Raw genomic sequence first — 12,728 nt, forward strand, 5'->3', positions numbered from 1 at the left:
GTTCACATGTATTACTAGGCGCCGACCAAGTTGGTCACATTTATTACAAGGCGTTGACCAAGTCGTTCACATCATTAAAGAACAGGACCAAGAATATGACTTCTTATCTTAATTACAATTTCACGCGCCTTATCATGACAAATTGTTATCATTGTTATGTATACTACCAATATATGTGTACTATGTAGAGCTGTTATTGTTGTATGTGTAAGATAATCCTTTTAGATCACGTAAAAATCTATACATCAATGAAAACGTAATAAATAAATAAACAAATTGACGTTTTTCCTTTTTCTTTATCCTGCGTTAACATCAATTGACACTGTCGAATGTGTTCGCCTGCACTTTACGACTGGATGTGTATATGTGTGTCAATATAATTATGATAAAATAATGTGGTTAAAACAATGAGGTGAATGCACCCCTAACACCCCAACACACCCACACTTCGCACACATCGCACCTTAATCAATGACTAAACAACCAATACCTGCTCCCAAGAGCAGATAACTCCTTTTTACGATTGGCCTCTACGGTTTTCCATATTTTGGCCTCTAGCATGAAATGCCTCGATGGATTAAACAGCAGCAGGTGCCGATTGATATCCTTATACGTATTTTATTGAAAGTTTTTTTCTTTGTATCTTTTTGTGAATCCCCATATGTTGTTACAAATACGTCTAAGGGGACATTGTATAAAGGTATTATAACACTGGAAATGCTATCATCAAACAAGTAGTTTTATACATGTCTGTGACCAGGCCTTACCTACACACTACAAAGTAATGATCACATGTAATTTAGCATTCTAATAAAAGATCACCTTCAATCTTTTAAGATAGTTTAAACTTTAAAATATTATTATATGTATTGCTTTATTATTGTATTGAGTAATTATATAACCTCTGTACTGTCATCTAGAGTCCACATGAATGCACAATCTGAATAAAAATACACATTTTAAACGCTGCAAAATGAAAACATAATCCAGCTTCAGTGTGAATTTGTTTAATTCATATGACACGACAAATAACTACAAATAAATAACGAACGATACACAACACAACAATTTATATGGTCACCACCATGTGTGAGAGATGGCCACCAAGTAATAAATACACAATCTCCGAAATATCACATACAGGACAAGTATCGTCGGACTTCAAACTCGCCATATTCCATATCCATATAACTTCAAGAATGTCCAGAAAAGTTAGCTATTGTATTTCCATCGATAAGTATTGTTAAAGTTAACTCAATCCTTTCTTAACTCCGCGATTTCTTAAACAATGGAGAGAGAAAGAGACAGAAAATGGACGTCTCAAAATCAGGGATCGCTTCAGAAACCCGAACTTAGATGTGTTAACATCAGATGAAATGAGACTGTCGAAATACATCAAATTGTACACAGATGTGTACATACATGTATTCCAATAACCAATATATAATATCTATTCCGATTTGGCATGGCTTTGGAACTTTGTCCATTCTGCGTTCTGTTTGTCCAAGTCAGTATTGTCATCCTCCTCGACCTCTTCCTCCCCTTGCCCTTCCTCCTCTTCATTTTCATCTTCCTCGTCCTCTTCATCGCTCTCTTCATCTTCAAATTCCTCGTCTTCTTCTTCTTCTTCCGCGCATTGCGCACGAAGCTTTAATCGCTTCCGTTCCCGTCGAGCGGCATCTCTGCGAGACTTCCGGCTTGCACGCACTTGCTGAATAAGCAAATAAAAGGTGCCTACAACAAAGCCTATTGTACAGATCATCTGTACCATGTCAATGTACCACTGTGACCACGTTTTTGGTACAATTTCCAAAAGCTCCAAATCAAAAGTCACGTACGCATTCTCTACAATGGAATTAAACAGAACAATGATTTAGTCTGGCCGATATCTGATAATATACATGCAAACAATTTATTCCTAAATGAATCCGCTTATTTCAAATGTATGGAGGTGTTGTTGTTTTTGTTTTTGTTATAGAAATGACTGAATAAGACTTTAATATTGAGTGATAATACAATGAAACATTTTCTATTCGTATTTACTTTGATTAACAGCATTTTTATTAATTATATACATACCTGGAATAACCTCTGGAATACCCTTTTCCCCCCAGGCTAGGTGAGGTGGGATCTTTAGTCTCCTCTTTTCTCTTTTAAAATTAGAAAATATCAATTGAATTAGAAACTGCGAAATCCTTATCGTGAAGACTATATCCTGTTTTGATTATGTCGCTATCGTATACAGTTAACTACCTGGCGATGTCATTTAGTCAGGCTTCGAAACCCTTTTTTTTCATTCTAATATTAAAACGCTTAGTATAAAGAGAAAAATGATGTACAAGTACACTCGTGTAATTGTACTTCTTAGTTTCATTATGGGGAGAGTGAATAGGTAGACTTGAAATATCATTTTTTATTAATCACTCTTCATTTTGTTCACAAAAAGCAAGAATTCATTGTTATTATCAAGGAAACTTAATTTCAGCTAGTTTGCTCAATCTGATGACAATGTAACATAACGTGTATTGGATAATCCGTATTAAAGTTCGATTTTACGACTTAAAACTGAAAAAAAATTACCATTTAAAAAAAAAATTTATATTGTGTGCAATAATCTAATAATCAACTTATTTAAAAAGTTTCTTTTGGTTGCAAAGATATACAGGTATATAACCTGGTTTAAATAAATATGTTGGTATCCCTTATTGATATAATTTTCGCCCAATATTCCGAAGAAGCAATTATATATTGGATGTTGTGTCAAAACGAACATTCCTGCAAGGATTCAGTAAATCAATGATGGTTGTTTAAGTTATTCTTAATTTCGTTGGAGTTTTCGAAAGAGAATATATTTAGTAGGAAAAGATCATTGAAAATGTTTGCCAAATACTCCAACTACGCCATATCAAAATGTTGTCCTCAAGCAAAAGTATGGATAGCAAAGTACACACAACTGAAAACTCAAAGACGAATATATTGGAATTGATTTTACATTGAATTATCAATTGTCAACTTAATAATCTAGTATTTCAGATGTCTTCGTATCTATTTTAGAGGTTCCATATCAATCTTGAAACAGTAAACATATTTTTACGGAGTTTTATTGATTTGAAGCTTGAGTACTAAAAAGACGAAATTTCAAATAATTTGGATTAAAACAAGATTTTGTTTGAAAAATCACAACTATGGAAATCCACAAGGGTTAAGCAGGGAAAGTAAAATAAAAAAAAATTCAGATCTTGCAAAAACGTAGTCATCGTAAGGAAACGAAAACATAACTAACATCACCATACCTGTAGGTGTCTGTTTAGACTGGCATCGAAGAACATACTCATTTAATTGATTTATCTTCTTCATTATGCAATACTTAAAACACTGCACATTTACAGCAGATACAAAAAGAGTATGATACTTACCCAATGCAGATGTTGGTAATACCAGCCTCTACACCTGGAAAATAAACAATGCCCCATACAACAATTAGTTTGTAAATTAATAACATAATTAGCCTTGGTGATATTCTATCAATAGTGTAACATGGAACGTTTCTATTGGCTACGCCAGTCAGAAATCTATTATGATGTCGACTATAATGAGGACCTACAGTCCTACAGAACCAAGCCATGCAAATTAATATATACATGTACTAATACCAACGAGGTTCTACAAGAAAGCTACATAAATCAAGCTATACAAATATATATACGAATACTATGCCCTACATAAGTTATTAGGGTGCTGAAATCTTCGCTTAAAAAAAAGTAGTCGAAAGGGTCCAACAAATGTTAAAACACATTTAGTCATAAGATAGCTGTGCATAATTACAATGCCTTACCCATGACACATACACATTAAACCTATGTATAAAGAAATATATATATCAGGGCTCCTATCGGGGGTACCATGGTCATAAAACTTAGATATATAGCCATTAAAAAATAACAGAAAATATTGATATAGAAAAACAATTTTGATTGAAATTCTAACTCGATAAACAGACAGCAATAAAAGAACAAAAATATAGATTTGCCTGGAGACTGATAAAACCCTTAGGTATGTTTATATATAAATGTAAGGCAGTACCTGGAATCACCATCCCTTTTCCAATAATAAACACCATTTTCTCCCCAGGTGCTTCTTCTGTGTCCTCAGACGTCGCAAATTTTGTCTCGTTGTCATTGAACCAGATCTGAAATACATATATGTATAAATCATCATCAAGAACAAAAAGAGACCTGTTTAGAAACAACACAGTATTAAGGACATAAATATGCAAATATCTACTGCCAATATAATTCAGTATGACAATGAATTGACAAATTATCAAGGTTTACCTTGTAAGCATATTGTTGTTTTGACTAAATCACATCTATAAACAAAAATTGCGCAAATATTGATAAAGACCGAAATAATTTTTAAATGATTGAAAAAATGCAGGTTTTCAATGTTACTACAGAGAAGTTTTTTTCTGATACGTCGATACATTTGCTCACTTTAAAATCATTAACCTTCGAGGTTTGATTTTCGTTTATTTCGTGGGTATACTTGATGGACGAATTAAAATTTCCACTAATTACTAAAAACTTCAAAGTACATATATGAAGATATTCTTTATCCACGAATTCATGTCCCCGCGAAATAGCATTTTTTGAGAGAACAAAGAGATTTTAACCCCACAAAAAATATATGATTTTACAGTGTCATTATATTAACATTTAACACACACAGATATGTCTTACGTATAAATGTAAAATTTTCTTTATTGTCATTTAATGACACGTAACGAGGAATAGTTGATTATGTGATATGAACCATTGTTATTCCATCACTAAAGGTAACTTACATCAAAGTCGAAGACTGCTGTATCGCCTTCTTTAGCCTTTACTTTGCAAGCATCGGGCATGTGCTGTGGAAGATAATAACAAAATGACATTACCTGTATGATAAATAACGCATCATGTAGAAAAAAAGGAAAAAAAACAAACAAAAACAAAAAACAAAATATGTAATAGATCATTTTGTGGTTTCCATAAGAAGACTATCAAAGTGTGATTCAGAGAAGGAATTGTCAGCCGAAGGCGTTATCTAATAATGAGCTTTGGTATTCCTATGAAGCTTCTGTTTCACTTTTTTAAAAATTTATTTCAGCCACCTCCCCCCCCCCCCCCCACCCCCCCCCACCCCCCCCACCCCCCCCCCCCCCCCCCCCCCCACCCACCCACCCCACACACACCCCCACACCCCCACCCCCATCCCACCCCCAAAAAGTCCCGTATGCGTAAACAGCGTAACAATATTGATAAGACCTTGCAATATTAATTCTAGCGCGATTAAACTTGTTAATTGAGTCTAAATTATAATTGTGAAAAATTATCGGTTTTTGGTTACCGTCACTTTTTATATTTAGCGTTTTAGTTCGCGGAGCATTTTGTCATTTTCCGCCTGTCTTAAAACTAAAATATTATGTTTCGTTTGAATACAGGTGGTAACTCGCCTAATTTATTTTTTTAATTCAGTTATATATTCTGGTATTAAAAAGATATGTATGCTCAAATACTGATGTGTTTTACTTACCTCCTCACAAACGTTTATAGAAGAGAGTGGTTCGAGAAATGTCAAGTGGCTTATTCATCTGGTTTTGCAATATATAATTATACATCATATATTAAAAAGTTTAGCTATTTACAGTCTGTAAATATGTACTGCTAATCTTCCATTGTATATCGTAAATCTGCTTTATCATGCAGGTATTGGCATTCTAAGATATTTTTATTTTGATGGTTTTGAAATAATTTTATCTTTTTATTTAATTTGCTTAATATTTCGCCTATGTGTTAACGGTTTTCATTTCAATGATACTGTATGAAAGCTGTACCTTGATAAATATCTCCCATGTATAAATATGATTTATGTTTGATATTAGTTCCTTGTTTACAACTTGCATCACATATTGTGTTTATTGACAGATAACACGGTTGAGCGTTGGCTTGAAGCGAGAGTGATATATAATAATAAAAATATTTATCTAGCTATATCAACTGTACGTGTCACCACATACAGGCACATGATGAGTAGTGGCAAAACCCGGAAGTGTGATTGTCACATGTGCCCCTGGCAATTACCCGTATGTGTACGACCCTGCGGTGAAAAGTGTGTCGCGTATGGTCATTAAAATACAGAAGTATAAAACCGTTTGATTTCTTACAAAATGAATCGGTGATTATCGGCGTTATCAGTTTGTACTATTGTGACATTAAGTATTTTACATTTCTTATACCATTCATTCCATATAAATACCAATTTCTAAGACGATGGACATATCGACATTGTTATACAATTCAATGATTTGACAAGTCAAATTCAATAGTTAAGCTTACATTTAGACTCAAAACAATTGTCTTCACATTTCAATTTGGTCCGAAACGTATTCACTTGCTAGTAGCGTGTCTGATAAAACAAAATTGGTAATATTTCACTTATGTGAAAAAAACAACATTAGAAGTCATAAACATGTAGCAGTCAAACCAATTGACAACAATTATGATATACATATCAAAGTCTAATGTACCAACGAAACGTATATGTGATTATCATTACTGGTAATCAATGACGTGTATATGAAATCAGCAACATAGATGTATTTTGAATATGTTAAATATTATTACATCGATTATATCCAGTACTGTCCTTTGATTTAACCTTAAAATTCCTTAAAGATAATGAAAATGTAATTGCCAATTTTTAAAATAAACCTGATATCTTTGTTTTGATTAATTTTAAAATCATGTCGATAAAGCCAATTAGGTTAATTAAACTGACGTTATCAAAAACTAAATTTGGCGAGAGCAGCGTTTAACAAAAACTGACAGTTACTCAATCCTTTGTATCATAAAATTAAAGCTAGCTATTACTAACCATTGTTCTCGATATAAATATTGATATTCAAAACGTAAAATTTAGATTGAAAACCGTTATATCTTACACTAAAACATCCCCTAAAGTGTCGTTTCTGGCAACAATGATACATTAGGTTTTACCGATATGTCGACAACCCAATATTGTAAGAGTTCTTGAAAATCTTGAATTTCAGAACTGATTATCTACATTATACAGCAATCTACACGCTGTGTTAAAACTTAATTGTATATTTACAAAAAGAACAAATCACCCCTGCTTCATTCAAATAACACTACATCCATGTTGGCCAATCCCCACGAGCATCGACCCATTTCTTCAAATCTCACAAAAACATCTGCATTTTTCTAAACCTACGCACGACCAACTTGACCTCAGTTGTGCTTGTTATTTCCATGTTATCACTCACCACAGTGTCAATTTTTAGTTCCGACTGTATAAGAATTTTTCCTGTACCAGCTGGCTTATCCAATATTGTAGGTTCCTGGAACATTCTTTGAAATTGCCCGGTTGTCCGTCCTAAAATGGACATGGCCATTACGAGTATCACTAAGCGAAGACACATGATCACTGGTCAAGGTTTCCACACCAAACTGACCACAAATTCAACGTCCCTTTTTTAAAGTTACACTAAAGACCTTTATCAAGATAACCATCCGGGTACATTGTCAATGACCATGCCTGTGATCGTCACTCACAAAATCAATCATGCGCAACGATATGTCGGTTTCTTAGAATTCAAACCGAGGATCAAGGAAGGTACTTGTACTGATGGTAGACGTTGACTACCCTCAGGGCCATATATACTTCGTCAATAAGTGGTTAAGCTGTACACCTACTACCTGGACTTCACAATCAGTCAATTCAAGAAAATGTTTATCGCCTTTATACATTTGTTAGAACTTCCTTTTAGAAAAATAGCATTTGATTGTAAAAAATCTGTAACACATTAGAAATATTTTTCTGTAACCAATATTATTTATTTACTCATCTATTAATATTCATTTATCAATCAGTTTTATTTGATATAAAGGACGGAGTTAAGTGAGTCTTATTCCAAAAATGAGGAATAGTGTTTCCGCAGGAAGTCATTTTTTCATACTACTATGATAATTATTATATATATAAATGACTGATAACAATAAAAAAAAAATCAACAAATATTTAGATAAGATTTAAAAAACCAACTTAATACATTAGTATATTTTATGAATACAATATATAATTATATCAATAATGATATTAACTTCAATACTAATATAAATTACTTAAGATTGACCAGGATATGACCGCTGCTAGATTCAGTATCAAGATTAGCGTAGTGAATTATAATTAAATAGAGGTTACACAACGAGTGGTTGTTGGATATGGAATTTATTTCACACGAGTAAGTTATTTTTTAAAAGTTACAAAAGACACGAGCTTTAGCGAGTGTTTTTTGCAACTTTTAAAAAATAACTTACGAGTGTGAAATAAATTCAATATCCAACAATTTCGAGTCGTGTGACCTGTTTCTACCACAATAATATCGGCTTGAATCAAAGGGAAACGTGGCCAAGTATAATTTCGCGTATGCAAATAAAGTGTACCGGTGACGTCCGAGACCCGGTGATGTGACGTCATTAGATTATTGATGACGTCAATAACAATTGCAGCTTGGGTCAAAGTTCACCGTGTTAGCCAATCAAAATGCGTACAGAGTTTATACCACGTGTGGTATAAACAGATTGTTAATCAACAGCTGTAATGATTAACTGATGGTCAGAGAGTTGAATAACACAGGGTATTGTGGTAGAAGGTATATTTCACTGAGCTATTTGCCGCATTATATGCCAGGGCGCAGGCGATTTAAAGTCCTGACAGACGTACTTTAATGAAAATAATAAATTAAAAACACAGTTAACAAACACTGAGGTTATAGTAAGTTCGAAATAAGAGAAACATGGTAATGATTACTGTGTTTTGTATGATGTTGATCAGATATCGGACAAAAAGATGTGGCAATGTAGTATGTAGTGACGATAGACTGCAAAGCACCCTTTCAAATTCGAATTTTTAAATTTGATTGGCAGTCTACAACATTGACAATTATTTTGCATCAGGATTAAAACTAAAGGGAAAACATAACCACATTCAGATTCCAGAATGAGTGACATATACTTTATTAAAGAAAACGATTTTTCTGAAGTGAAGGAATCCAATGCTTTGCATATTCCTCCATTTTCCTGAGTTGTCTCCCTTCTATACCACATCCCCCTTTAAGGTATCACACAACTATATCCGCCAATCAACTAGTGTTTCACCTTGACCAAGCTCCTGAAGAAAGTGTGTTTCATAGGTTTGTAGCTGTTTTCCTGAGTAAATAAGATATGAAATGGTTACTTTCTATATATGAGAATAAAGAGTAGGGTCTTGGGATTTGGCGAATGAAAAATATACACTCCTACTGAAAATAGAATGACGTTGGATTCCAGGTGTAAAAAGGCGGATATCCCCGTAAATGTAAATGTCAGAGTTACTGTCTTTCGAGTACCCGATAGAAAAAACTTCCTACTTTAATTTGATATAAACGTCACATCATTTTAACTTCAAACGAGCGAATTCAGGGATGGAGTCACTAGTAATAACATATAGCTAATTATTTAGTTGTGTGAGCCCCTTAAAGGCAAGGAAGCAACTTCAACAATGTAGGTTAGTTTTTATTCACGTTTTTCGTGTTATTTTAAAAATTTCGAGAAAAATACATTATGTCGGTATAAAACCCCTTTGCAATTCAACATTTATTCATGTCAATATTCATTTTCCTGACCTTCATGCTTAAATCCCACAGGCCTCTTTTAGTATGTTTTATATTTAATTTATATTCCGGATCGATAAGGTTGCCCGTTTCGGGTATTACTATGTCTGCAGACCTGGAGGTCGTGTGATGCTTTATTTATTTATCTAAGTAAAACCCTTTATAATATAGAGTGTACACACAAGTAAAAATGATATATAACCCAAAACCGTAAAAAAAGGAACACATGAAAAGCTGGGAAGGCGGTGGGTAATGGGGGGGGGGGGGGGGGGGGGGCTGACATTTTTTCGACAACCAAGGCGGTTGTTCTGTTGCAAAGACAACATAGATAACCTGTGTGGTTTGTGTATTAGTTACATCATACGAAATACGATGGTAATTATTATTACATTACCCTGGCAACGTCTACACTAAGTGTGATACTTTTGTATAACATAACATTAGGTAATGCTACGCGTATTGTAAAAATCATGTGGTTTTATAACAATAAGCATGGTAACAACGCTTAATAAAATAAATACTACATTAAGCGCTGTTTTTACATTGAGAGTTGCAACAAGAGCATATTCATGAACGCTCAGGTTTTTGTGTCTGTGGAACTCTTAGAAATAGTTACGCCGCTGTGTCAACCAATCAAAAGCATTACAATCGGCACCGTTTTACGTCATGGTTGAAAAACAAGCCAAAGCAAATGCTTGTTACAAACACTATGAAACGAAACCCGTATTGTGTTATTACTTAGTTCAGGTCTCTCTCTTCCAAGAAAGCAATCTAAGTACGAATATGTTTTGTAGTATTTTCAAACAAATATTGGGTTCCAACGAGTATCACACATAATCCATTAGTTTCTTACTAATAATATCTTACTATAAAAAAGCAAGTATAATATTCAAGGATTTTATTTGAGCAGCCAATAAATAGAGGTTACACAACGAGTGGTTGTTGTATATGGTATTTCTTTCACTCGAGTTAGTTATTTTTTCAAAAACTACAAAAACACGAGCTTTAGCGAATGTTTTTTGTAACTTTTGAAAAATAACTAACGAGAGTGAAAGAAATAACATACAAAACCACGAGTGTGTATGACCTGTTTCTACCAGAATAGAAAAGCTATTCTGAGGATGAATTATTGACCTGTTTTGTGTCAACGTGTTATTTTTTCATTGTTAGAAATGGGGTAAGGATATGGCCTGATTTAAAATGCCGTTAATTAATATGCAAAACTGACAAATTCGAAAATGTATGGAAATATTAAAATTCATATCAATTCATAACAAAATCATAAGTAGGTTTATTCTTTCAAAGCTATAAATTGATAAAAAAATCTTTATTTATTCTCAAGAATATAACAAAACAACTGCAAACCGTGTCAACAAATCAAAACACAGAGTTTATTCGATATGTGGTATAAACTGAATGTTATTCAACAGTTGTTATGATTATTCCATGCCTTTTGTGGTAGATTTTTAACAACACCTAAACATGTTACCCATAACCTAATTACAAGTATCTGATAAACATTACTGTGATTTAAACATACTGACATATATTTACCCCGGCCTATATGTTAGTATTCACGTTTAAACAAATATAAATGAACAAACTTCCATTTTCTCAACTGTAACCAAACGAGCCTTCTTGATTTTAAGCTGAAGCAAACTACACTTTTACTTGCTTAAGATGGCAGAGAATCGATGAGATTAATTCCAAATTGAAAACAGAAAAGGGTAAAACTAACATTTAAAACAAGTAAACTCACCAATATTTGGGAAATTAATACTGCCGAGTCAACGTATACTGATTATAAATATACTACCGATAACAACATGTAGATGTAAACAATATGACACATTGCATATGCGTGCGTCACTGGTCTAAGTATTCATAATTCCAATACATATCTTAATAGAAAATGTATCGTAATGTAAATACACGTGTGTATGATCCATTGATGTAGAGATTTATTGACCTAGCAATGGAACCAAGATAGCATCGCCTTTAGCCATTTCCAACTAGTACATTTGTATCTCGGTTAAAGTTAGTTTTTTTTATAAAACAAAAAAATGCTTCTGCTGTATGTCAGTGGAAGTGTGTCATATTGACGTGTCCTTTAGTAAGGCGAGTGATAAGTCGTGGGCGGGAGGTTATCAGGACGATAACCCCAATACATCGACATTGGACTATCGATCCTATATACGTACAACCACATGATATTAACAAATACCATAAATGTTGTTAAAATGAAAACAAAAAATAGGAAAGAGAGCTCATTGCTACCAGATAAATATTTACACATTTACAGCCAGTGTATGTTAATACAAAAGAACAACATTCTGAAATAGAGTTTATATAGTCATTGAAACATACATTGCATAATGTGCACCGTAAGACTTGGGTTCCTAGTTTCCTCACAAGGAATTCCACAGCAAATGATAGGTTTGCATCTGTTGAATACATTGGCAATAAACGTATGTACAATTGTATGACAAAAGCTTCCTGTTGAATTAGGTAAAACGCAGATCATTGTAAAATATATCCAGTAATTCCATTGCGATTTGATACACTTCACAAACTCCCAGCCTATGTAACCTAACGCATTACATACTGTTTTTGAGTTTAGTCAAGAGTCCAGAAGCTTTATTTAACGTAGCGTTGTAACGTTAGAAATGTACAGCCATTCAAACGTAAGTATATTTTTCAATGATATCCCTGTATACACTAATTACAACAGAAACAATACAAGTTCACAGCAGTGAATTATATGACAAAGACTGGAAGCAAACATCCGCTACGATCCAATCACCAACGTGCATAATCCATACTTAGCATTTATATCCACCACTTTTGACCGCAAAATAACAACAACATGATAGAATGCTAAACAGTAAAGTTTACGACGTGCAGTATAATTTGGGACTCCTCTAATGTTTTGTGTCTTAACACTAAGAACTACATTAATGTACGAGGGCCGATTGATATGCTGCGAGTCGCATACTGAGGATCTGAATTTCCCGGA

At 33.6% G+C, this 12,728-nt stretch overlaps 1 protein-coding gene across 1 annotated transcript; it reads right to left on the reverse strand.

The window, feature by feature from the left end:
* Window positions 1-991: 991 nt before the first annotated feature.
* LOC117316618 (FK506-binding protein 2B-like) lies at window positions 992-7,671 on the reverse strand. Its single transcript, XM_033871292.1, has 6 exons — window positions 7,325-7,671; window positions 4,844-4,906; window positions 4,084-4,189; window positions 3,417-3,450; window positions 2,080-2,150; window positions 992-1,845 (listed from the first exon to the last, which is right to left on the reverse strand). Exons 1-6 carry the CDS (start codon window positions 7,478-7,480, stop codon window positions 1,451-1,453), a joined length of 825 nt encoding a protein of 274 aa, XP_033727183.1. The 5' UTR covers window positions 7,481-7,671; the 3' UTR covers window positions 992-1,450.
* Between the last annotated feature and the right edge of the window lie 5,057 nt (window positions 7,672-12,728).

This window comes from Pecten maximus, chromosome 18 (assembly GCF_902652985.1).
Source record: "Pecten maximus chromosome 18, xPecMax1.1, whole genome shotgun sequence".
Classification (NCBI taxonomy): domain Eukaryota; kingdom Metazoa; phylum Mollusca; class Bivalvia; order Pectinida; family Pectinidae; genus Pecten; species Pecten maximus.

Coding starts and splice junctions, on each gene's coding strand:
- LOC117316618 (XM_033871292.1), bottom strand. CDS start 7,480: ATGTGTCTTCGCTTAGTGATACTCGTAATGGCCATGTCCATTTTAGGA. Junction 4,907..7,324: donor AACTAAAAATTGACACTGTG/GTGAGTGATAAC, acceptor TATCTTCCACAG/CACATGCCCGATGCTTGCAA. Junction 1,846..2,079: donor TATTCCAGAGGTTATTCCAG/GTATGTATATAA, acceptor ATTCCATTGTAG/AGAATGCGTACGTGACTTTT.